Here is a 24,308-nt window from a genome sequence, read left to right as displayed (position 1 = left end):
AATGCGAACCAATTTGCTACGAACAATTTTAATGTAATGTCGTTAGTCATCAGTGGCAGTGAATGAGTTAAATAAAAGTATGACGGTTTTAATTGCCATTTAGTATTAAAAAAAGACCATCATCGATTATGCACACGGATATTTTATTCTCATTTTTCGATTGATTTCTTCGGTTTGGGTGATTGCCATGGCAACACCATATGACCCGCGCCGGCACTATAAGGCGAAAAGAAGTGAAGATACCCGTCTGTCGGGGGAATGTCTCGTTCATGTTTCCATGTGAACAGATGACCCAATGTGTGGCAGCCATGAGTTAAACGCAGGACCCGATTGCGGGAGCAGAAATAGAATGCAAATTCAATATGCCTTCTTAACTTTTTAATGTCAACATACTTCTGAGCCGCTGTAAACGGAGGCATAAATCGGTCTCGCATGGGAATAAAAAGCATGAAGAAGTCAGAATCCAAAGCGTACCACATACCCATGTTAGGAGAGCGCGCGGTCGCTCGTGTTCAAATATCTTAGAACCCTAAAAACTATGACAAAGGAGACAGTTGGTGATCTAAAGCGTGCCACATCATATGGTAGCGGGCATTGTGGGCAAGGGTGCTATGTGCCCCAATAGTTTCGATCCTCTGTCCGCCCACGCCTCCTCTTCTACCGCTGCATGATTATTTTCAGCCCTGCAGTGTGTGTGTGTGTGTGTGTTTTGGGAAATACCTGGTCACGATCAATCAGCAGAGCTTTCTTCCCACGGTTGCTTACCACCACCTGCTGGCTAAAGGGGAGAAGTTCAGGATGGACCTAGAACGCACCGTGGGGAGATGGCTGGATTGCTAAAACAAATTGTGTGTGTGTGTGTGTGTGTGTGTGTAGTGCTCAATGACCAGTTCAGATCCAGCGCAAAGGATCAAGATTTGAGCGCAGTTTGAATAAAATGCGTGAAATATTGCTGCATGCTTTGAACCGAAGACAACGCTGTACTGTATTGCATACAAGCGATAATCCAACATCACAATGCGTTTATTTTGGGCGGGCGCAGACGTCAGTAAAACGCGGGATTTTGCAGCATGCTACGAATGGGACAATCGCATCAGCTGTTGCAAACCAGTTACTAAAAACAAAAGTAACGAATGTATTTTCCGTCGTCGCACATAGCTGCAGTGTTTTCTCTGCATGCAAGACAAAGAATGAAGCTTGCAACGTTCAACAGAGCTAAAAATAGCGCTGGTTGTTGCTCTGGCAGGAGGGAAACCCCTAGTCTGCATCGCCCCCTACAGGGGAGTACCTGTCAAAATCATTTTATTTTTTAATACCGTCGTATTTTGGTCCATCGTACACTCGATGGATAATGTGGTGTAAAATGTACTGTAACATATCAACAGTTACTGCTGGTATACATACATATACCATATATATATATATATATATATATGTTGTTGTAGATGAAGACACTGACACTCACCTTTCATACTTCCATACAAGTTTATGAAAAAATCCGACAACATCAGCTATTTCATACAAAGTCGTAATAGCCGGCCGATTCAAACTAAAGCTCTACTAATAACAATTTTAAAAAATGAAAACAAGATTAAATAAAAAGGTAAAAACAAATGCATTCCAACAGCACGTTGCAAATCAAAAAGTAGGACCGTTTTTTTTTTGTCTTTTCTATTTTCTTTTGAAAAACACCCAACAGGACCAAAACAATTTGTGTGTGACAACTCTGCAGTCTTTTTTTTTGTTCCACAAGAATAGACATCATCGATAAAAACAACGAAGGGGGAAGGGCTAGAGCTAAGGGCCTTGGCTTCTTGACCATTTCTACAGTAGTTGCTCTGGATAGAAAAGTCCCTTGGAAAGAAAAGACGAGTCGGGGGGGGAGAGAGAAGTATGGAGAATATCTTTTTTGACAAAAGTGGAAGTGTGAGGGTGGTATGTCATCCGTTTAGGTTGACGGTACAGATCCCAATGTGATGCAGTTCAGTAAGCGAGAAGCAAACCCCTCCCCCGCCCACCTGGTCCCCGATGACCCCACTCAGTAGATCCGCCCTCGGCTCCTGTTGCCTCTGGCGCCGAATCCCCGTCCCCGTCCGCCCCTGAACCCGCCGCGCTGCTCTGTTGGCAACATTGGTGGTGGAGAGCGCAATGTTAGCAACGGAGCACACAATTCACATGAAACCGGCCAATTTTAGTCAAAGATTTGCATTTCTTGCCGTGTGCCAGATTTAGACAAATAAATAACAACATTTTTAAATGGTTCCAAAAAATGATTAAGAGTGCATACTTATTTTATATAAGTATTTATGGTGATGGTAAACAAAGGCAACTTTTTATTTTTGCATTTCTATTTTTTTTTTTTAATTCACATAGTTTCAAAATGTTTTGTGTATTGGTGAAAAAGGGTCCTTTGACATGAGCTTTGTCAATATTGTAGTTAAATTAATAAATTAGGGCCACAGATAAAAAAAAACCTTTGACCCAAGAATGCTTCAATTTTATCTGTTAATTTCAATAAAGACACAAAGAAAAAGCTTGTTGAATGTTTTTCATTCATTTCAAGCTCCTATGCGAAACAAATGGAAGATCCACAAGCACATCTATTTCTTGATTTAATAATTATACTGTACATTTACCCTCTTAAAATGGTGTAGCTGGTGTGGAGGCTTTAGACCAATAAAAGTGAGTTTTCGTCTGTCAAAAGTTAGTAAACTGCTATGAAAACATTTCGGCCGAATCCAAGGCAAACTCGGTCAACTATAATGACGAGCAGCCAAAACATCATGTTGGTAAATGACTACTAAAAGGTCAAAAGTGTTCCATGATTAGAGAGCGCTTGCATTCCCACCGTAGTTGAAGTTGCTTAGGGAGGAGCTGTATTTGCCGCTGGGCGGGTTGTAGATTTGCCGAGCGTCCCGTCGAGGCTGCGGCGCAACCGGCTTCTTGGGGGTGGCGCCCGAGCCTACGTCCTCGCTGGACGGACGCTTGACACTACAGAGAGCAGACGTTTGAGCCACGGCATTTCAGAATGGGCTGCGTCGCCAACTTACGCCACGGCGGCCGCTTCCGTCTTCTGGACCGGCTTCCACGACAGACTGACGGTGCTCTTGAATGACGGAGGGTTGTGGAAGAGATCCTGAGACAAGGAGGAAAAAAATGACAATTCATTCATCGAACCGACAACTCTTGTATGCTCTTCCATTTTGATGTACTCCTTCCTGCCTCCCACCCAAAGAAGGCTATCAGGTAATACCACTTGAAGGTATGATTGACCTTTGCGATTCAACCTTCAACAACTTCAGCGCAAGAAACCCGATGTCGAATATATAAACACCATCATGTATACTGTAAACTGTATATCAAATTTACACGTCACAAACTTTTAGACAGCATTTTTAGATTTTTAAACTTCTTTTTGAGCCACTCATTTGGGAATTATGGTAATGGATCTGTACCGACCTTGATGAGAACATTGATGTTGTTTGTAATCTTCAGGGCCACCACTTTAATCTTGTTCTGATGACGGCAAAAAAAAAAAAACAGTCCCGTTCAGCACTCCGATTTCGACCGATTGAGAAACCTCTTGTTACCTCGTCCGTCTTGAGCGCTTCTCCCGTCTTGCCCTGCAGTGCAACTCGCAGCTGTCTGATGTAAACCTGCAGGCCTCTGGCGAAAAACTGTAACCTGGAAGCGCAATAAGCGGCGCAACATTCAAAGGGGTGACATTCGCTGTGGCTCATATCAAGTGCGAGCGTGAGCGCACCTGATCTTGAAGTCTTTGAGGCGCTCGGCATCCACTTTGTCAATGAGAAAGTCGGGCAGCTTTTTGCCCAGCTGGTGGAAGCTGAAGAGGAGACACTCCACGTAGCTGAACTGCAGCTTTGGCTCCTCGCTGGCCGGCTGCTCGCCGTTCTCCACCTCTTCCGGGGGCAGAGGCATGTACTCCTGTGGGGGGGAAAAAAATGTCACCTATAATGTTGCAAAGACACACAGTAAATGTCATTGAGTCGTAATAGAGCAAAATTGGAGTCAGAAAGCCACTTCATTCGGTCTCAGTCTGAAGCGGGGGTGTCTAACGTGTTTTAGCTCAGGAGAAAAAGACACGAGTTTATATTTTAACCCTTAACTGGGTACAGTGGCTGCTTACGGACAACATTCTAAACGGGCAAAACGGCCAAAAGCATCCGTAAGAGCCATTGCTTAAATTCGAACATGCCCCCAAATTTCTCTGAAATCCTGAAAATTCTTGCCTGTTTAGGACTTAAAAATGGAAAATACAAAGGCCGTTTTTGCTTGGTTAGAACTTGTGGGCGAAAGCGGGCGCTGTGCCCAGTAAAGGGTTAATTTTGAAGTGCTAAAAAGGTTATGTTTAGTACATTACAGGACAACATCTGTCTTGTTATCCCTCAACTCAGGATATTGGGGAACCCTGATTTGTCCATGCCGAATCGCTCTCGCAATCTGCTATTGGACGCACCAGCAGCTTGGTGAAAAGCATGTTCAGGTTGGTCTCCAACTTGTCCATGTCGCCACAGAAAGGACTCATCTCTGCCAACAGCTTGAGGACCTGCGCACACGCACGTAAGTAACACATGGCGTTAAAAATACGTGCCTACACGTGCTACAGAATGACTAAGTGAAGAATGTCACACGCGCAACACCTCATCGATTGTGTTGCGAGGATCGCGAGTACCGATGTCACGATTGGTGCAAATCTTGACCCAGGAGATTCGAGGTGCTGATTTGAAGCAGGCGTCAGTTGCTTTAACACGGAATTTTTCACGAGTCATTTCCTTCTTTTACAGCTTAAACGCGACCCACCTTCAACAATTAATTGTTTTTATCCATTATTTGGATGTGTAATATGTGTGGCTAGTACAGTATGTCAAATAAACGCTTTTCTTTATCTGGTGGTTGAAGTTAATGCTCTGTGGACAGAATGCGGGGGTTGAAAAAAAAAAAAAAAGTTTCAAACCAAAAAGTAACTGACCTCAAGTTGAATGTCGAGCTCAGCCACAGGAGTCGTCAGAGTGCTGAGGTTGGGCAGGACGTGTTCACAAAAGTAGGTCACGAAACGTGTGGAATGAACATTTTTCTAGAGCAGAAAGAATAGAATACAGTATAGTGATGTTTTATACAAGGAGAATTGAATATAAAAAGCATAATCCAGTGCTTCACAGGGGTATGTGAAAGCACGCATGAGTTTTGAATTTGAGTACAATTTGAGTTTTTTTCCCTTCATTTTCAAGCCCTATATTTGGCGGGTTGACTCATAACCGCATAACTCAAAATGGACAATTTTTTTCCACCTATCATTCATTCGAATGCAAAAATAGTAAAATGTCATTTACAGGGCTTAAAATGATTAGATATACCTCTAATTCAATATAGTATGCATCCGTTTTAGAGCGTTTGCACAGAAAATTGCAAAAAAACACAGACAGGCGCCGCCGAATTGCCTCTTTTTTATTATCTCAAAGGAGAACAATTTTTGTTGATAGTCATTTTATGTGACTTGGTAGACCAAAGAAACTCAACCCCATTTGAAAATGTAGACGAAAAAAAAAAAAGAAAAAACAGTTAATGTACTCACAGAGAAAAGGGGTAGCGCCTGGCGCGTGCACTGCAACAGGCGGTCCACCGTGTCGGGGTCGGCCGAGTTGAGCGCCTGCTCCAGGAAGGCCTGTTCCACAACCAGCTCCACCAGCTGCTGGCGCCCGCTCACCGTCTGCAGCACGCGCAGGCCCGACACCAAGCGCATCAGCAGCACAAACTCCTCACCCGTCACGTCCTCCAGCACCTGAGCGGGACCGGCAGGGGGCCAATTGTCAACAAATGCTCAACTACGACCACGATCAGCTCCATTTTGACGTGGCTAAACACTCAGAGAGATAAAGCACAAAGTGGGGTTTTCGTGTGTGTGGTTTTTTTTTGTTTTTGTTTTTTGTTTTTTTTTGGGGGGGGTATTACTTGGCAAAGTCTCTTACAACATTTAATTCTAAAAATAAATGGACGTATCAGTCAGGCTGATATTGTATTGGATGATTTTACTCGACGGCAATATGGATATCATGTTAAAAATGACCTTGTTAACAATAAATACAAGCGACTTAAAAAAGGTACAAAGTTCTAATTTGAGTAACGTCACCACCATTCATGCAAAACTCATTATGAAAACATGGCCGACCTTCTTTGTCTCTGCAAAGACGTATTCCTCAACCTCCTTTGTCATGACGTCCTCAGGCAGGGTCTTGAGCTTAGTGGACAGAAACTTGATGGCCCGTTCCCGCACGATGTCCTCCCCTTGAAGGATCTGTGAGAAGAGGCCACCGAGGGTCCCTGCAGGGCACACCGCCTCTGTAAATTCATGTTCGTGATGGGGAGGATCCGAACAAATAAATACATACTACATACCCTTTGCGTCAATCTTGAAGATGGAGATCAGTGAAACGTTCACTTGGTTGAATTCGGCTGTGTCATCTAAAAGAAAAACACGTTTTGCTTGGGACCGGCATTAAATCGGACAATTATGGTTTCAAATATCTGCCGATAGTTGCCGATTGTTTCCGTTTTTTCTATTTGTGTACTCTTAACCAGCAGTTGCACACGAGTAAAATGGGTGTCGTTATTTGTTTTGCTAAAACTATAATATTGGCTTGTACCCTTAAAAAATCCGGCTAACAAGGCATTTTCAGCAGTAAAAAGTTATGATCTCTACAATTAATTTGATGACTACTGTAATTCCCCAAATATAAGATGCCCCCTTTTCCAAAAATAAAGGCCAAAAGTAAGGGTGCGGCTTATAAACCATAACTTATTTATTTATTTTTTTTTATTCAACACCTTTAGAGGAAGATTGATCAGTCATCCACATAAGTCGAGTTTTGACACTCAGGTGTGCATTTTTATATCGGCCGGATACTCTAAGTCACTTTACTTAAGAAAGTTTGTGCACGTGCTAAGCCTTAGCAGCTAAGGGGTCAGGTAATGACCAATCAGAGCCCAGCTTGTGAATGTCACACGACCAAAAGGTGAGCCATGGTTGATCTTCGATCACAGGTGATGTCACTTTCAGCCGACATAAGCAAAAATAATGATTTGAATCCGTTTTTGACACGTGAAAAATAACTTTGTGATCAAATTGATTCGAGACAAAATATTAACAATCTAACTGATGAAATAGGCTGATAGAAGTGACCTATCCCTTTACCTGCTACATTTTGGGGGGTAATAATCATATGTCAAGGTATCACTTTCCTGTCTTCTAAATTAAATACCTGTCTGGAGGAGTTGGGTGAGAATATCCGCCACCTTGAGGATGTTGTCACCAGTTGCAAACCTCGGGAGCTCTTTAATAGCCTGCCGTCGAATCTGGACCAAAGTAAGCAGGCGGCCGTAAGACACTTGGGAACGAACGTGGCCTCGCGTTCCGTCGTCAGAGACTGCACGAAGTTGTCCCACTTACCGACACGTCGTCGTCCTCGCAAAGATCCAGCTGGGCATTAATGGCCGCATCCGCCAACTCCGGGAAGCTGCTGAAGAACTTGGGGATGAACTGAGCTGCCAGTCGCTTTTCCTTGGGCCCGCCCTTCACACCATTCAGGATGACCTGGTAGGCATCTTTATGCTGCAGAATGCAAAGAACAAGAAAAAAAAAAAACAAGAAAAAAAAATGCATCTGTCTCGAGTTATGCAATTAGAAGTCTATCCCCTAAGTATGGTGGTTGAAAATGACGAAAGAAAACTCGACTCGGAGAAATACGGTATATATTCAACATCATTGTCATCACTAACTGGCTTCCAGTAGATAGTAGATAGATGTTGTAGTTTAAAGTAACACAGATAAGGGCTGTAAATTAAGGTTAAACCGTTGTGAGGTGCAGGTCTGCGAGAAAAAAGGTAAAAAGGGAATGCAGGTGTGAATGAGAAGGAAGGGACAATAGCAAATTAAAGCGAAGGGATTAAGGTCAAGATAGAGGAATGGAGAAAGGAGATCAAACAAACAAGGGACAAAAAAATGCACGGAGGAAAGATGGTCTGAGATCAGGAAGGAAGACTCGAAAAAACACTAAAGTATAATTTAAAAAAACAGGTACGATGAAAGGGAAAATGAAGCAAGGAAGAAGTTTAAGGTAAGGTGGCAAGAAGGAAGGAGAGCGGAAAAGAATGATTAGTAAAAAAAAAGGTGGGGAGTCAAATCACAACCTTGTCAAAAAATCTGACACGAAAACAAGAATAATGGTACAAAATCAAGTTTCAAAACTGGGAATGAGGATGCAATAATTAGTAAAAGGGGTTTAAAAAAGAAAGAAAAGACTAACTAAAAATAATCAACGTAAACATTTTACATTGCATTAACTACTTCCTGTCCATCCTGGTATCAATATGGGGACTCCTTAAAATAGTTAGCTATAAGAAGAGACGAATACTTAAAATATCCACTTATATCGTTAATGTGAACAAAATAAAGCTTGCTTCTTTGCACGTTCGCCTGTGAATTAACTCGAGACCATCACTAGGCTAACAGCTAACCGCTAGCTTAGCCCCCCCACTCACAACACAAGCTTACGTAAACTAGCAGCTAGCAAAATTAGCCCCAAATTGAACGTTTAGCATTTTCGCTATTTATCTAGTGCAACGCAGAAGCTACGCGTTTGCTATTTACTTACTTGGCTGACGTCGTCCTTGGCATCTGCAAGGACCCCGTAGCTTCGGTAGAGATCCTCGATAGTGACCGCCATCAGCGTGCGTCCGATATGCCTGGCGCTCGGCTCAAATGAAGAAAAATTAAGCCTAAAAAAAGCCGCTCTGCTCCTTTTCCGCTGGTTAGCGGAGTCGGGTGCTATGATGTGAATGTTGGCACCACACAACGGGGGCTGCGTAGCGAAATTTCGAGAAGCGTGTGAATAATGGACCGTCCCTACTAAACGTTCGCCGTTTCAGCAACGTTGTAGTACAGACAAGGAGGTCTAAGCTCAAAGCTACGGAAGTGATAGCTGAGGCGTTTAGCCAATCAGGAGGCAGATTGAGACACATGTGGTTAAAAAAAAAACAAAATGTCCCGCGCGGTTATTACCCTACTTTGGCGCACCCATTCATTCATATTTCCATTTTACTTTAAAATTTCACGTAACAATTAAATAAAAACAAAACAAAAAAAAAACACTTTTTAAAACTTAAAATACGTATAAAGTCAGAAAAAAATGTTTAGTTTCCGCAAACATTTGCAATGGGGTTTTTATTTTATTTTTTCCTAAAAGTGTTCCCTGACTCCAAAAGGTTTGAGAACCCTTGATATTAGCTAACTAATAAAAACAACAGGCAGAAAAAGAAATACTTGCCTTTGATTTGACAGATGAAGTTTTCCACATCATAGTAAAAGTAATGAAAGAAAAAGTAAAAAAAAAAAAGGTGTTGAGATTTCCAATGATTAATAAACACATGGCAACAATAATTCAGTGCAAACACATTTATAATTGAAGTGATGAGTCGCAAACAAACATCTACTACAAGCACTCTTCCCTTTCAACAACATGGCCGTGGTGTTCCTGTTGAACGGAGACTTGTGGCATCAGAGGAAGCGTATACCCGCTCCAAACTGGACCCCATCACATATCCTGGAAGATGATAGTGAAAGAAAAAAACGTGTGAAGTTTTTACATCACATTTTTACATACAATTTACATTTAAAACCCTTGTATATAAATGGCTGCGTGCCTTGTAATGCCAACCAAAAAAAAAGCCTCTAACCTGTCTCCACTCTGAACTCCCATGGGAATGCAGTAGTTGAGCTCCAGTCTGGCAATGTTGCCCAAACGCAACACAATTCCAAGTCCATATGACCAGCGGATGCACTCTGCCAGTTTCTTCAAATGTGCTTGAGGGCCTTCCCCTAAGCGAGACAAACCCAATCCACATTAGTTTTATGATTACGGGTCCAGTTTGTTGTGATCCACGATTTGATTTGATTTTTTCTCAAGGAGATAACCCACCATAGTTAAGGTTACAAAGGTTCCCGGCGTTGAGAAAGAAATGCGTTCGGAAGAGGTCCCCGAAGCCCCCTCTGCCTGGTCGGAAGGGCAGCGGGGTGTAGAGGTGAAGGCCTCCCGCCCAGTAGGCTTCTCCTCCCAGGTAATCGCCTGTCATGCCAATAATAAGCCAAAACACGAGCAATTCAAGTACACAAAAATAAGCATTGAAACTGACGGCATATAGCCAACCATCTCACCTTCGCTCTGCGGGCCCATGCTGTACATGCTAAAACCACGGATACTGGTAGGGCCGCCCAGATAGAATCTGGATGGAACACAAAGAAAATTATGATGGAGGGGCTGCAAAATACGTAAAAAAAAGGTACCTACTGTATTTAGCTAGGTATTTCGCTGCTATATAGCTAGCTAGTCAAGGTCTGATGGTAGTTTAGAGGATTCTCAAGAAAATACCTACCGACTGTGTCTAGCTAGCTAGCTAGCTATTGAGCTGATACCTAGCAGGCTGGTCAAGGTCTGATGGTAGTTTTGAGGATTCTCAAAAAAAATAGCGTGTTCAATGCTGCTTTATTCCCACTTATTAAAAAGAAAGTAGTAAGTACTGTACCGATCTGCTATGCTTGTTGGCTTATCACCAATAGGTAGGAGCAAACCTCCCCATAAGGAGGCAGACAGGACCTGGAAGGGACAAAAACATCTCAGCTGTTGATAAAGACAATTTTTGCATCACATACTTTGAAATATAAAAACGAGAACATCTCACAGAGTCCCAGAAGAGGCTTTTATTGAGCTGGATTTCAAAGTCCTCCTTGAGGAAACTGGCATCTCCTCCTGTGTAACCGGCAAGCTCCTGCACATTGCAACATCGGTTACTTTGTGAATTAATTAATTCATACGCTTGTGGATTAATGGCAGAGGAAGTTCTCTGCAACCAACCTGATGGATTTTCAAGAGGCCACCTTTTCTGGGCAGGATGGAGGAGTTTCTCGTGTCGATGACCATGGCATGCTGAGATGGGAAAAAAAAAAACAAACAATGATGTCAAACTTGCGGTGTTGTTAGTTCTACCAAGAAGGTTCTTAGAGTAGATGTATCCATGTATTTGTATGCTGTGTAAATTATTAGGCCAGATCTGATCGTGATTCAGTATTTGCGAAAATGTAAAATGACCCTGTAAACATAGCATATAAGCTAGCTACTTGGCTAACTATGGCTAACTCCGGTCATGGATTCCGACAAAAAAAATTGATAAGCCCGGTGAGTCAGGGACGGACTGGGAAAATATTCGTCGACCGGCGGGAGCAGGAAATGTTTGTGGAACTCAAGGGCAAAATACCGCCAGTGACGACTTGAGCGAATGTCCACTTTCTTCCCGGACAGCAAAGGAGGCGGTGCGAGCCAGACATCCCAAATCTCTCCACACGCCTTCCCACTTCAGCGTTTGGTTGGTCTTCCATAAGGGGAACTGAACATGGATATGCAGCATTTTTTTTTTACTACGACAATACCAATCATATAAACGTTTGTGGTCGCTTACGTTCAGCTCGGCTGAGACGCCTCGATCCGTCTCCCTCAGCGAACTCCACGGAAACTGACCGGTGACTTTGTAGGCGTTGAGCGTGATGCTGGAAAAAAAAAACACACACACAAAAAGGCACATTATTTTCCCATTCCTCAGCCAATCAGCTCGACAATATATGCGCTATGCGTCCACTAGATGGAGCTGCACTAAAGGGAATGGAAACAAGGAGAAATCAGTCCAACTTTTCAATCAGAAATGAAGATGATTTGTGAAGAACAAAAAAATAAATAAAAATACCTATTGATTACAATAAAACACTGCTTAGATCAATGCCATCAAAAGTTATAAAATAAATAACTAAATACAAATAACTGTAAAAAATGACATTTACATGGCGATTAAATTATTTTATTTTTCGTCCCCCAAAAATGAATACTGGCGATTTATGCGCTGTATAAAGCGCACTGGATTATAAAGTACACTGTCGGCTTTTGAGAAACTTCAAGGCTTTTAGGTGCGCCTTATAGTGCGGAAAAAGGGATTGATAATTCGATATCGGCAAAGCAGAAAACATCGGAACATCTCTGAATAAAATGCAGAATTATTCAATAGTAATAACAGCAATGGTATATAAGCCAATGAAATTCATTTGGCGAACTAGCATCATTAAAAGGCAATATAGAGGAATTTAACAATTTGCTTAAAGCTTTTCTTTTAAGGAGAATGTATTTTGTCTTCTGTTTTTGGAAACGAACAACACAAAGAAAAAGAAGTCATCAAAACGTCCACTTCTTACTTGCGTTCAAAGTTCCCCACTTGAGGCTTGAAAAAGGAAAGGCCGTAGGACGTCTCTTTGGTGCCGTAGGAGAACTGAAAGGTGAGCTTCTCGGCCCGGCCAAACACATTGGGCAGCTTCATCCCCAGCACCTGCCGTCAGACACGATCGCGCGGTCCTTTAGTGGCGGCAACTGAAATGAAATTCGCCATTCGCCATCCCCTCGTGTACTCGCTCACCATGCTTCCTTCATTGTTCCCGACCATGGTGTTGTAACTGCCCGTCATCCGCCTCAGCTCGGTGACCTCGAAGGTCACGTCCAGGCCGTTGGGAAGAGCGTCGTCACCTTCAATTTCAGAGGGGGGAAAATAAAAATAAATATCAACCGAAACGTTCTTTATGACAGTATGTTCTGTTAAGCAGCAAAATCCAGCTGTTTTTCCCCATCTACGGGGTGGTGGTTTTGTCATTGGCCGTCGCGTGAAAATGACATCGCGGATGCTCAGCTTGCAAACGTCACATGACAAAACTCAGCCAGTAGCTGAGCAGTGATAGGTTGATACCTGAGCAAATATGATATCATTTTCAATCGAGGGCAAGTGGTGAAATGCCCGCGCCCTCAGATGGATTACAACGCATGGAAATCGTTGCTTGATTAATTGTCCTCAGATGCAAAATTAATCAGTGTCCTATTTACAGGAGGCACACGTTTAAAGTTAATTATTAAGATCATTTTTTAAAGGGACCGTTTACAGCAATGAAAAGTGAACATTCTGTCTTCAATTAATTTGAAAAGATCATATTTTATGCCTTTAGAAAAGCGCGGACACTTGCGGATGATTGAAAATGACATCATATACGCTCGGGGCACGACCGATCACGGATCGCACGTTTTCTGGTTTTGATCACGTGATCTTCGCAAATTGAGGCGCAAATTACAAGATGAGTACATGTGATCAGGTGTCGGAATACAACTTTTTCACATCCAGTAAAATACCGATATTGGAGCTTAAGAGTACTATCTGATACCGATATTAGTCCCATAGCAGCAGGAAAGATGCGTGCCTTAATATTTCTGTATTATTATTCGGTTTTATTGTTTATTTATTGTATGTTAGAAGGGTCTTGATCAAGCGATAATATTCAAGCAAAGAACAAGAGAATGTTCTGTCATTTTCAGTTGAAAGCGAGTGACAAAATACGTTGTCGAGAAAATTGTACATGTAAAATAACAACGTTATTAAATTCACTAAAGACAAAATATGAACTGTTTAAGGCTGACAACGGCTGAATACATTTCGCAGGAGAAGCCGAACTAGTGTAGAACGTCTATTTCCACGTACCTCTGGAGGTGTCAATAACAACTTCGACTTTCCGGAAGATTCCGAGACGGAGCAGCTTCTGCCTGGCTTCGTGGGATCTTTTCATGACCTGAAACAGGAAAAAAGCAAGCTCGGCAAACGGGCCGACGTTTGCGATTTGAACTGCTCATACATCGATTAAATTCCTCGCCCGGAAAACATCTGAGATCTCATAAGACAGCAGGTCCTCCTTGGTCCTCCCGAGCCCGTCTATATGCACCCGCTGGACCACCACCTTTGGATGAGCAAAATGGATTTCACGAGGATGCTTTGTGACGCTTTGAGCAACGGCGTGCATCTTACATCTTTATTTTCCAGGATTTCCTGCTTGGGCTCCTGCTCCACATCGGGGGGTTCAATGTCGTCGGCGTGAACTCCCAGCTCGGGACCCTGCATGGGCAGAGGGTCCAGGCTCTGCAACACAAAAAACGGCAATCAGATAAGCATGACTTATGTTTCAAACGGTTGCTGTTTGGTTAAGTTTGACGATCTGTGAAATACACATAAATTAACTATTACTATTATTAATCTATTATGTGTCCAATCTACAAAGGTTTGAACATTGGGAGTGTTAAATGAGAGACAAATGTGAAAAAATGATCATTTCCACCTGAGAAAAGTTTATAAAGCGTATTATGGTTTTTACGCCCTCAAAACGTTTATAGTAAATGTAAAACAACAACGGTTATTACTTCACGGATTTCGCCTATCGCGGGCAATTTGAAGAACGTAACCTCCGCTATAAACGAGGGACAACTGTATAATGTATAATAATGGCATGCGTAGCGGACAAAAAGTGATTAAGGAGCTACAATTAGGCGTATGTTTAGTGTATAACAAGCTTGAATGGCCAATGTGTGCTTGAAGGGTGGACGCTGTCACCGAGGGCCTCCCTTTTTTTTCTCCTTAGCAGCAGCACGAAACCGAGAGGTCAAACGGCGAAAGCGGCGCCTTTCCGTCGCGTTTTCTTACCCTGGCGTGGACGGTGCCCATGCTGCGATGCACGCGACGGCGACCCGGTGGAAAACGGTGACAGTCGGGAGATGGCGCGCGGAACGTTACGAGCAAACACACCAGACTAAGCGGAGACTGGAGAAAGGGCTACCCGCAAGGAGGCGGCCATGTCACTTCCGGAATTCAGTTTGGCCACGCCCACAGGGAGGAGGCTGTTGCTCGCGTGTAGTAAGCTAAAATACAATGTAGTAAATCATGAAATGTCACAAAAGAGAAATACATACCTCTTATTTCAAAATTTTCTACAGAATATCAAGTTTTATACATGATTCACATATTTAAGTAAGACTTTTTAAAACCTTTCAATGAAGACAGTCATTTTTCAGCTCTACTGTACAGTATTCCATAATTACTCCGAAATCCAACGTCTTTACAGACACACATTTGCTTGTATATGTATATGTAGAAACATATACGTATGAAAATAAATGTTCAAAATACGGTAACTATAAAAATATAAATGTTATTGCATTGATATTGATGTGGAATATTTCAATATTTGGTCAGTTAAGTAACGCACACATTGCAGCTAACAGCAGCTTGTGTCAGCTGAGGTTTTTGCAGCATTATTTTCAATAAAAGAAGCAAGCGGACTGATTCAATGTTCGAGTCCATTTTTGTTCCCAAATGGGAATATTAAAGAAAACGGATATAAACACAATCAGAAATTTTGTGAAACCCAAATGCTGTGCAACTTTTGAGTATTTATGGTAAAATGAACTCGAGCTGCATTGCGAGGAAAAGGAAAAACAACTGTGGTACACTAGTGAGGCATTCACTGACTGCTCGCAGAGTGGGAAATCTGAAACACGCTAAACTTTATGAGCAAAACATATATAATTTACGAATATAAACACAAGAAAACATCAAGAGTTTAGGAAGATGAGATTTATTCTGCTTTGCTATAGTTTTTACATTGTCAAAATGTTGGTGCGTCATATAGCGGGTAACATAGAAAATACCAGAGCGTTTTGTACATATTTGCGGAATTAAAGTAATAATAAAACAAAGCGGTACATCCGAGTCGAGTCAACTTATGGTGATGCTTACTAAATACCTATTTTCTATTACAGTATACCGTAGAAACAAATATCATACTGAAATGATTCTCTTATAACTTTTTTCAATTATGTGCCGGCTAAGTACCGCCTAACCAACACAAAGCATTTTTGGATGAAATTAAAGAACTTTGGGACTACGTTTGTAGTGGTAGATATTTTTATTCATCAACTGTAGAGAAATAGATCATGTAGCATGTTTTTTATTTCTGCCTCATATGCTGCAAAATTGCATGGCTAACGACAATGTGCAGCCATATAAAACTTAAGTTTTGCAATGGAGTTACCAGAACATGTTTTAGCAATAATGTTGCAAATAACTTGGTCTTAATTTGAAAAGAAAAATGTACAGTAACTCTCACAGCGTTTAAAGAGTTCATAGATTTGCTGAAACCTTAGACCTTAGACCATAGACCTGCGGAAACCTTGCTAAACATCATTCACATGATATGAATTGCACATAAACATAATATCATGAACATTGTGTAAAAGAAAACCTTGAAGTTTTAAGGTTGTTTGTATGTCGCTGAGCACTTTTCCAAGCATAGCATCCTGTAACAAGACAACACAATATTACAACATTGAATTTGAACAAATCTTCACAAGCTCTTTCTTACCCTTCTGTTATGAAAGTGTCATAAGATATTTTGTCATCATTTACACCATCAGGACACTCATTGATGTCTTTCATGCCTAACGAGATGAGAGCTGTGGAAAATATACAACTCTTTTAGCCCAACAGTATGAAAATATTTTTTTTCCTTTGAGATGTGATGCAATTACCCTGTTTGTACTGTGTAAAGGTGACGTGTCTTTCATTGGCCGCGTCCACGAGACCAAACACGGCGTCCAGGTTGGAATGGCTGAGAAGACTGGGCGCTTTTTGGCCGCCATCTCGAGCTTCTTTCAGTTGGGTCAGTTTCTCAATTAGGAATTCTTTGGGATCATCTATATGAAAAAGACATATCAGTAAAAGTAAAAAAAAAAAAAAAACAACAACAACAAAGTACATAAGGCAAGTAAAACTAATATCTATACATGTATATGTTTAAAAAATATCGAAATACTAGAATGAACAGTTAAGTTTACTCAAAAAAGCGAAATTATCTAAGATTTAAAAAAGAGATAAATACAAATATATAATGAAAAATTGTAAATGGATTTAGGGAAGTATACCAAAACTTCAAAGTACTTCTGTGCATCCATAGAATATTTATAAACGTTGTTAATACACACAAAAAAGAATCTCTGACGAACAACTTCAGTTAAAACATTCGACAGTGGGTTAGAGCAAACAGCTAGTTTAGCTGGCAAGCTAACTAGTTGGTAAAATTGACTTGTTTAACCTCTAAAGGTGCGCTCAAAAAAGTTGTAATATATAAAGGTTAACCGGGTCTATAAAAGAAGAGCATGCTGGTGAGGTTTTTCATAAGGTCGAAGATTTTGTGTTTTTCCAGGTAAGCTGAAGCTTCTTTCTCTCGTTCGGTCGCCATCGTTGCTTCCATCCTTTTTGTTGACGTCGGTTGCTAGGATACACTTTGCCTCACCAACACGGTTTTTTACGGCTTTTTCCGACGTTGAGTGGCGAAGAATTGAAAACCAAAATACGGTTTTACGTATGTAACTAAATGTTGCTTGACAAACTACCACAAAATCAATATCTTCCAAACGTTTTACAAAAGATAATTGAGCACAAACATTCGTAAACGGCAACTAAAGAATGTCAGTGATTTTCTTTGTTTAAAAGTAAACTTTTTATGCTTGTTAAAAATGTGACATTTAGCTAAAAATGGAAGACACAAGGGCAATTTTACATCCTTCACCTTTATTATTTTTTTACAATCACATAGCAATCCATTTGCGTCTTTTGTAAGAACTGTTTATTTTGGAAAAACAAAAACTGTAGCTATATGGTATTAACCAATTATATAAAAAAAAAAGTTACATTAAAAATGCCAGATAACCTCAAACGAAGTTCCTCTGTTCAAGGAGGCTTTTCCTGTAATTTTGACATGCTTTGTTCCAGCCAAGACACCATACATGAAAAAGTCCATTTCAACCCCAGGATGTCGGGGGATTTTTCACCAACTTGGCCTCACCCAACTTGGGCTGCCTGTGAAAGGGTCATAACGTTGTCAAATATACAGTAAATATGTTTTTACTTTCACCCTCTCATAATGTTCAGTGCATCAGCCTTATCCATACATATATTTACATACATATATACAGGTGTACTGTATATATGTTCCAAAGCTGTTTCGTTTCCCCAACCCTAACCTGTTTCAGAAGAATTTTCATTTTGTGAGAAAGTCAGCTGGTCAAAACTGCAGATTACGCAGATGGGAATATGCAGATATGATGTTTTGTGTTGCATGAATTAAAAAAAACTTTCCTGCAGCAAAATAAAAGCTTTCCTGCAAAATTTAGTTCTTGGATCGAAACCTTGTGTCGACTACAAGTCCCACAACGCATAGCAAGAACTTTGCATTATGTGAGTCGGGCTAAGCCACTCAATGAAGTCAATGAAAGAATTGCAAATTTCACACGATGTCAAAAAATGACAATATTTCCAATTTTAAATGGCAGTAAATGAGCCCGACATGGGCTAAATTTGACATCTGCAGGGTTCATCTTCCCAACTCCCGTTTGAAAGCATTTAGAAGGGAAGGCATACTGAAAGTCGACATGTTTTGACAATCTCTGCCCTATTTTTTAGTGTGCTTTTTATTTGATATCACATAACAAAAACATTTAAAATCCAGTCAGGTCAAAATTTCCTCCAGGGGTTAACGTCTCCACTTCTTAAAGCAAGTTAAAACTGATGACAACTGTTAGGTTTTCGCGTCCATTGCCCCAAGCAGACGGATTTACATCATGTGAGATTTGCATATTAGTCCATCTTGGGGTTTGTTTCCATCTGCTGCTGTGCGGCCGCTTCTCTGAGTTTGAAGCCAAGTAGTTCTGTGCGAAGCTCGCCGGGGCTTGGGGGAATCTCTGGTATACTCTGATGGCAAAGGAAAAAAATATACATATTTTCACAAACAACTTGCATGTGCACAACTTTTATAGGGAAATGGACTTGAACAGCTCAGAAAGCTAAGGTGGGAAGAGTCGTATTCAGTGTCATCATACTGTGACACCATAATTTGGACGTTGATAATATGACTAGGGTGACCAGATTTTTAGTTGACCAGCAATTGTTCTGATTTTGGCCTGTTAAATAAATAATAAAATGTTTCTATGTAAGCTATGCAACATGCTCACGGACTAGTTATTGATGTTTGATACTTTGTGCTTTGAATACGTTGTCTTTTGATGTTTCAGATGTCCTACTGTGTGAGTGGCCATTGAACACACCTCCAGTCCACAGCACAAATATAGTACTCGCTTTATTTTGCTTCGCTTTACGTCTGTACTGACAAAAATAAAATGCCCAGCTTTATTTTTTAATTAAAAAAAACGGGATATCGAGAAGCGTTAAACGTAAAATCGGGACAGAACAACGAGGTCGTCGGGACACAAGGCTCAAAATCGGGACTATCCCAGTAAAAACGGGCCAGCTGGTCACCTGGGCCTGACAGAGAGTGGATAAAAAAAATGAAATGAAGCAAATTGTGACATCGGACGTTCCCTTGAATCAAATCAGCTCTCTCACCAGGTCAGGTAAGTAGTACTGGTGGACCGCTTGCGCCCCGGCAAACATGGCCAAAACACTGGCGGCGTACATCCTCAGGTAACGAGTCCACGACACCCCAGCCGGCATGTTTCCACAGGTTCAACATGGAACAACCATGCACACTTGCAGACTGGGAAATAACACAAACATGGATCGTGCCGTCAATGTCAACAATGCACGTTAACTGCTTAGCTAACAAGCTAACTCCTCTTTTGGGAAAGCGATGCCACATATTTACCTTTAAATATCACCCTTGCTGGTTTCTTCCACCATTACACGTGCAAAAAGTTCCAACAAATTCCCCAACGCCCGATATTATATCAGGACACGAATGGGTCACGTCAGAGGTTACGTCCGCGTGTGCTAACGTAGGTCGCTTTTTGTTCGATAGGTGGCGGCAATGCGCCTAATAGCCGTGTGTCAAAAAGATGAAGAAGAAGGAAATAGTGCGCCTTCCGACCTTTGGGTGGCGCTAAGCGAACACATCGCAAAGTTTAAATGCTCTTTGTTTTGGACTCGCTTCCCTCTACCCCCTCGATCCAAAAATCGGAATCCTGAAAATGTATGACAGGTATGTCAAATTCGACACATAGATGATTGTTTTATCCCAAAGCAAAGATAACATTTTAAATCGTTAAATGTTATTGTCTGTAGCGTTGCAATGCGCCTTTTCCGCAGCTTCGATGTTCTAGCTAACAATTGTCACTGCAACTCAATTATGAATGTTGGTGTTTTTGTGAAGTAAATCGCCAGTTAATATGGAGGAAAACGAGTTTACACCGTTGACGGTGCCCACGGATTATTTCCAGCAGTGGTGAGTTGTCGCTGGAAGTGGCCGCTGTCCGAGGAATGCAATAATTATCATCTCGGCTTGTCACATTTTCTTTTTAATGGTTATTTATTTTTGTGAATGCAGTGTCATGCAATCGATGGGCAAAATCATTCTCATATACGTGCAGCAATTGTGTTAAACGTCAAATAAGGACACAGCAGCACTGTGTGTAAGCAATTCCATTTTCCCTTTAATTTTGCATGTTGCTTGTCTATCAATATGCACTACTAAAAAGTTAGGGTTGCTCGATATTTTCAGGATGAACCTAAACATATCTGAATTTGATTTGACTTTAAAACCGTTGTCACTCACATTCACTGACGAAAATGAAGTTCATCTGTAAATTGAAATTGACCCACTTTGCTTAAAGCAGGTGTGAAATTTGCAGTTTTTATTCTGTAAACCTCACGATGGCTGAAAAGTAACAAATATACTTGTGAAATATTTGAAAACCCCTGATCTAATATATTTTAGGTTCATCCTGAATTTCCACGCCAAAGCCAATATCCCCATATATATATATATATATATATATATATATATATATATATATATATATATATATATATATATATATATATATGGGCATAAGTGTCGTTGCGCATTTGTCACGTGTCTTCACCTCGTGTGCCCTTTTCCCGTAACCAATTTGAACATTTATTAATCATAACAAGCACCTTCCTCTTGTTGTTCCAAGGTACCAGTCGAGCCAGCAGCATCCCGAGGTGCAGCCCGTCATGTCCCACTACTACGAGGGCCCCAGGGACGATCCCGTCATGACGGAACTGTCGGTGCACGGGGAGCAGCCGCTCTATCAGGAGCAGTTTTATCAGAACTACGCCCAGTACCAGGAGCCCGTTTACCAGCAGGAGGAGCAGCAAGATCAGCATTCCGTAAATTTGCAGCAGCAGCAGCAACAACAGGAACCTCAGTATGAACATGCATTCCAGCAGCAGCACCACCAACCTCAGTATCCACATGCAGCACAGCAAGAGGAGCTGAATGTTCACCACCAACCTCCGCCTGCTACACCTTCTCAAGGTAGTTATGTCCTGTTTTTTTGTTTTTTTTTTGGCAAGTTGCAGGTTTTGCTTACTCAACCTTTGGTTATTTGCATATTTATTTTTGATTTAGCATTATAAATGTTAGTGTGAGGCCCTGCCTTAAGGTATATAAAACAAGGTATTTAATGTGGAAAAAAATATTTTTATTTCGCAAAATTTTCAAAAATGATAGAATTTTGAGCTGTAATGTCAACACTGCGACCATGATTTGTTGATGTTCGATGTTATCAAACGGTCAGAATCTGATTCTAGCCCGTGCCTAATTCATACATAGCTATCGTCAAGTCAGGGATTCGCAAACCTTTTGGAATCCGGGACCCCTTTGCAAAAGCCCCACATTTTTAAGCCATTCACTGAGGACAAACATCACAGCCAACTTTGTATGCAAATTATAGAAAAAATGAGTAAGTTTCCCTCTGGCTCATTTTTTTCGTTAGCGGTGACACCGGTGAAGAAAAAGCGAGGCCGCCCGCCTAAGAATCACGGCGAAGGAGGAGCAGGAATTGTGAAAGAGGAAGAGGAGGATGCGAGCGAGGCGGCGGCAAAGAAAGCCAAAAGGACGCTGAACCGCTTCAACGGCATGTCAGTGGCTGAGGTTATGGCCAAAACGCTGCCTGACGTTATTACCTACAAGCTTGACATTTTGATCGTGAGTTGTAAAGAGCATCCCGTATACAAATTCCATAATCAAGTGCACGATTGTCAGAAGATGCGTCGTCAGGTTTTTGTCTGAAGAGGGCGTGGTTTTCCTCTGCATCCGTTTTCGTGGTAACCCCTCGTTTTTGTTGTTGTTTTTTTTTCCTTTCCTTCTCAGATTGGGATCAACCCGGGACTCTTGTCGGCCTACAAAGGACACCACTACCCCAACCCCGGCAACCATTTCTGTATGGTGATATTTTGTTTCTGAAAATGCTTGCGCACAACCATATTTTAATTGACTTTTATATTTTAACATTTTTAACAGTTTTACAGCACATAATGGGGCAGTAGTGGCATACAAAAATCCCCAAATATGACTGAGAATTCTATCCTGCTGTGATTGCAGGGAAATGTTTGTTTCTGTCCGGTTTCACCGAGCAACAGTTGAACTTCACGCACGACGAGAGTCTGCCGGAGAAATACGGCATCGGCTTTACAAACATGGTCGAAAGGACTACGCCCGGCAGCAAAGATCTTTCCAGGTCATTGTTGATCAACTTAAAAAAAAAAAAAAGCCTAGTTGATGTTTTATCTAAAAAAAAAATCATTCAAGCTTATCTTGTTTTTCTTTTCAGTAAGGAGATCCGCAAAGGAGGGCGACAGCTGCTTGAAAAGCTGCAAAAATACAAGCCGCTGATAGCTGCGTTTAACGGAAAAGGTAAAAGATCAAGTCATGAAATACTGCATATGTTAATTTTTCAATGGGTCGTTAGACCATTTGAAGTCTTCAAATCAAGGCATTTTTTCAAATAAATTCAGACGCTCGTTACCTCAATATTTTGGGAAGAAAAAAGTAAATTGGGTTCTGTAAAGACGTATGAAAAAGCCTTTGGGATAAAATTAGTTTGAAAATTTACAGTATAAATACGCCTTTGGGATTGAATGCCTTCAAACAAAAGACAAATAAATACATCTGAGGTTGAATGCAAACAAAAGATATATAAGTGTCTTTGGGATTGAATGAGTTAAAACATAAGATGTATAAATACGTCATTGGGATTGAAGGAATGGTCACTGATGGCGAGTGTGTGTGTGGGGGGGGGTTTCTCTTTCAAAAAAATAATTGAGAAGCACTGCTTTAGCCTATCATTTACAAAAAGGATTGAATGTCTGCACTGTTAAAAAAATGTGCAAATGTCTTTTGTTTTGTCTTTTGGTTTTAAATTTAATGGACATTAGGCATTGCAAAATGTTTTTGGCCTTCCTCGACACTGCAGATGGCTTGTAGTCTGCATGACATGAGAAGTACATCTTTTATCCTATCAGGTATCTACGAAATATTCTGCAAGGAAATCTTTGGCGTAAAGGCCAAGAACCTGGACTTTGGCTTGCAGCCCTACAAGATTCCAGACACTGAAACGGTGTGTGACACATCACGTTTTTTAGCTAATATATATTGATATAAATATAAAAATATAAAATGTGCAATTAATCATGAATAATTCCCAGAAATACAGTAAATAGTATATGTTTTTTCTTTTTTTGTCCAGGTGTGCTACTTGATGCCTTCCTCCAGCCCACGGTGTGCCCAGTTTCCCCGCGCGCAGGACAAAGTGCACTTCTACATCAAACTGAAGGAGCTGCGAGACCACATGAAAGGCAGCGTACCCAACCGGGAGGTGTTGGAGACCAACTACGCCTTCGACCTGCAGCAGGCTAAGGGTAAACCATTGCAGCATATATCAACTGCCCGGTACCTTCCTTTTTTTTTTTTAACTATTTGTTTGTTTTGCAGAGGATGCAAAGAGGATCGCCATTAAAGAGGAACAGATGGATCCTGAGTACGATAGCTGTAGTAGTCAGCATGAGAACGTGAGGCAAAGCAATTCAGGAAATTTTTACTGAAGTGACATTTGGAAGGCAATCGCTGACTGTAATTGGCACAGATGAGGAATTTTCAGAATTTTAGTGGTATGCACTAAAGAAAAGGACTGCACACTGTGCATGTGTTGTACTCGGTGTTATATTTTCCTCTATTTAATGCGTTGGGTATCTTCTTTTTTGGTTACTTATTTTTGTATTTTGAAATAATGGAATTTTCTGTGTGATCATCTGTGTAAGTAATTAGACTACGATTTATATTAAAATCGTAATGAATACCAATTTTCTGCTTTTGTTTTTTTTATGTATAAATGAATGGTTTTGGTCGGACTTTCGATGTTTGGTGCTGGTGGTGTAATAAATTATGTGGAATGACTGAAAAACTACGCTTTTGTTCACAAAAGGCGACAAATTACAAATATAAAAAGGATGTGTGGATGACTGAAGACAACGTCTAATTCTTATAGAATAACTAAATTTCATCAGACATTCAAAAA

General features: G+C 41.0%; 5 protein-coding genes across 11 annotated transcripts; 1 reads left to right on the top strand and 4 right to left on the bottom strand.

The window, feature by feature from the left end:
* Nucleotides 1-1,466: 1,466 nt before the first annotated feature.
* Nucleotides 1,467-8,995, bottom strand: api5 (apoptosis inhibitor 5). The gene is made up of 14 exons (XM_088418361.1): nucleotides 8,670-8,995; nucleotides 7,466-7,627; nucleotides 7,278-7,371; nucleotides 6,415-6,480; nucleotides 6,188-6,339; nucleotides 5,594-5,800; nucleotides 4,991-5,095; nucleotides 4,478-4,567; nucleotides 3,764-3,945; nucleotides 3,591-3,684; nucleotides 3,460-3,516; nucleotides 3,051-3,136; nucleotides 2,849-2,991; nucleotides 1,467-2,118 (listed from the first exon to the last, which is right to left on the bottom strand). The coding sequence occupies exons 1-14, from the start codon at nucleotides 8,739-8,741 to the stop codon at nucleotides 2,039-2,041; spliced, it is 1,590 nt and encodes a 529-aa protein (XP_088274487.1). The 5' UTR covers nucleotides 8,742-8,995; the 3' UTR covers nucleotides 1,467-2,038.
* Nucleotides 8,996-9,454: 459 nt separating this feature from the next.
* On the bottom strand, nucleotides 9,455-14,792 carry samm50 (SAMM50 sorting and assembly machinery component). Of its 2 annotated transcripts, none has more exons than XM_088417079.1 (15): nucleotides 14,620-14,792; nucleotides 13,951-14,061; nucleotides 13,781-13,882; nucleotides 13,630-13,717; nucleotides 12,526-12,632; nucleotides 12,308-12,438; nucleotides 11,527-11,614; nucleotides 11,326-11,454; nucleotides 10,926-10,997; nucleotides 10,753-10,839; nucleotides 10,597-10,667; nucleotides 10,230-10,296; nucleotides 9,993-10,149; nucleotides 9,751-9,892; nucleotides 9,455-9,617 (listed from the first exon to the last, which is right to left on the bottom strand). In XM_088417079.1, the coding sequence occupies exons 1-15, from the start codon at nucleotides 14,638-14,640 to the stop codon at nucleotides 9,572-9,574; spliced, it is 1,419 nt and encodes a 472-aa protein (XP_088273205.1). In that variant the 5' UTR covers nucleotides 14,641-14,792; the 3' UTR covers nucleotides 9,455-9,571. The 2 variants fall into 2 exon arrangements, with proteins under 2 accessions (XP_088273205.1, XP_088273206.1); XM_088417080.1 differs by having other exon boundaries at nucleotides 9,993-10,139; nucleotides 10,229-10,296; nucleotides 14,620-14,791.
* A 1,069-nt stretch (nucleotides 14,793-15,861) lies between these two features.
* efcab10 (EF-hand calcium binding domain 10) lies at nucleotides 15,862-17,266 on the bottom strand. The gene is made up of 4 exons (XM_088417363.1): nucleotides 17,110-17,266; nucleotides 16,503-16,667; nucleotides 16,337-16,427; nucleotides 15,862-16,271 (listed from the first exon to the last, which is right to left on the bottom strand). Exons 1-4 carry the CDS (start codon nucleotides 17,222-17,224, stop codon nucleotides 16,226-16,228), a joined length of 417 nt encoding a protein of 138 aa, XP_088273489.1. The 5' UTR covers nucleotides 17,225-17,266; the 3' UTR covers nucleotides 15,862-16,225.
* Nucleotides 16,519-24,093, top strand: tdg.2 (thymine DNA glycosylase, tandem duplicate 2). Of its 5 annotated transcripts, XM_088417359.1 has the most exons (11): nucleotides 19,881-19,966; nucleotides 20,138-20,209; nucleotides 20,312-20,396; nucleotides 20,925-21,268; nucleotides 21,729-21,940; nucleotides 22,106-22,175; nucleotides 22,337-22,472; nucleotides 22,566-22,648; nucleotides 23,257-23,351; nucleotides 23,481-23,652; nucleotides 23,726-24,093. In XM_088417359.1, exons 4-11 carry the CDS (start codon nucleotides 20,965-20,967, stop codon nucleotides 23,833-23,835), a joined length of 1,182 nt encoding a protein of 393 aa, XP_088273485.1. In that variant the 5' UTR covers nucleotides 19,881-19,966; nucleotides 20,138-20,209; nucleotides 20,312-20,396; nucleotides 20,925-20,964; the 3' UTR covers nucleotides 23,836-24,093. The 5 variants fall into 5 exon arrangements, with proteins under 5 accessions (XP_088273487.1, XP_088273486.1, XP_088273483.1 ...); XM_088417357.1 differs by lacking the exon at nucleotides 20,312-20,396 and having other exon boundaries at nucleotides 19,805-19,966; XM_088417361.1 differs by lacking the exons at nucleotides 19,881-19,966; nucleotides 20,138-20,209; nucleotides 20,312-20,396 and adding an exon at nucleotides 16,519-16,633.
* On the bottom strand, nucleotides 17,528-23,675 carry uqcc6 (ubiquinol-cytochrome c reductase complex assembly factor 6). Of its 2 annotated transcripts, none has more exons than XM_088417365.1 (3): nucleotides 20,905-23,675; nucleotides 19,375-19,525; nucleotides 17,528-18,723 (listed from the first exon to the last, which is right to left on the bottom strand). In XM_088417365.1, exons 2-3 carry the CDS (start codon nucleotides 19,480-19,482, stop codon nucleotides 18,610-18,612), a joined length of 222 nt encoding a protein of 73 aa, XP_088273491.1. In that variant the 5' UTR covers nucleotides 19,483-19,525; nucleotides 20,905-23,675; the 3' UTR covers nucleotides 17,528-18,609. The 2 variants fall into 2 exon arrangements, with proteins under 2 accessions (XP_088273491.1, XP_088273490.1); XM_088417364.1 differs by lacking the exon at nucleotides 20,905-23,675 and adding an exon at nucleotides 19,634-20,293.
* Nucleotides 24,094-24,308: the final 215 nt, after the last annotated feature.

The sequence above is a fragment of the Hippichthys cyanospilos genome, chromosome 6, assembly GCF_059441005.1.
Source record: "Hippichthys cyanospilos isolate Australia breed blue-spotted pipefish chromosome 6, RoL_Hcya_1.0, whole genome shotgun sequence".
Lineage (NCBI taxonomy): Eukaryota > Metazoa > Chordata > Actinopteri > Syngnathiformes > Syngnathidae > Hippichthys > Hippichthys cyanospilos.
Note: the sequence above shows the minus strand (reverse complement) of the source record. Positions and strands in the feature narration are given on the sequence as shown.

Excerpts from the sequence above, each read along its gene's own strand:
- api5 (XM_088418361.1), bottom strand. The coding sequence starts at position 8,741 with ATGGCGGTCACTATCGAGGATCTCTACCGAAGCTACGGGGTCCTTGCA. Across the intron at positions 7,628-8,669 it reads CCAAGGACGACGTCAGCCAA|CATAAAGATGCCTACCAGGT; the intron begins GTAAGTAAATAG and ends TGCATTCTGCAG. Across the intron at positions 3,137-3,459 it reads ACATCAATGTTCTCATCAAG|GATCTCTTCCACAACCCTCC; the intron begins GTCGGTACAGAT and ends TCCTTGTCTCAG.
- efcab10 (XM_088417363.1), bottom strand. The coding sequence starts at position 17,224 with ATGGAAGCAACGATGGCGACCGAACGAGAGAAAGAAGCTTCAGCTTAC. Across the intron at positions 16,428-16,502 it reads CTTTACACAGTACAAACAGG|CTCTCATCTCGTTAGGCATG; the intron begins GTAATTGCATCA and ends TATTTTCCACAG. Across the intron at positions 16,272-16,336 it reads GACACTTTCATAACAGAAGG|GATGCTATGCTTGGAAAAGT; the intron begins GTAAGAAAGAGC and ends GTCTTGTTACAG.
- tdg.2 (XM_088417357.1), top strand. Across the intron at positions 20,210-20,924 it reads ACGGATTATTTCCAGCAGTG|GTACCAGTCGAGCCAGCAGC; the intron begins GTGAGTTGTCGC and ends TGTTGTTCCAAG. Across the intron at positions 22,176-22,336 it reads CAACCCCGGCAACCATTTCT|GGAAATGTTTGTTTCTGTCC; the intron begins GTATGGTGATAT and ends CTGTGATTGCAG.
- uqcc6 (XM_088417365.1), bottom strand. The coding sequence starts at position 19,482 with ATGCCGGCTGGGGTGTCGTGGACTCGTTACCTGAGGATGTACGCCGCC. Across the intron at positions 18,724-19,374 it reads AGTACTACTTACCTGACCTG|AGTATACCAGAGATTCCCCC; the intron begins GTGAGAGAGCTG and ends CTTTGCCATCAG.
- samm50 (XM_088417079.1), bottom strand. The coding sequence starts at position 14,640 with ATGGGCACCGTCCACGCCAGG. Across the intron at positions 13,883-13,950 it reads AAATCCTGGAAAATAAAGAT|GTGGTGGTCCAGCGGGTGCA; the intron begins GTAAGATGCACG and ends GCTCATCCAAAG. Across the intron at positions 11,455-11,526 it reads GCGTCTCAGCCGAGCTGAAC|TTCCCCTTATGGAAGACCAA; the intron begins GTAAGCGACCAC and ends ATCCATGTTCAG.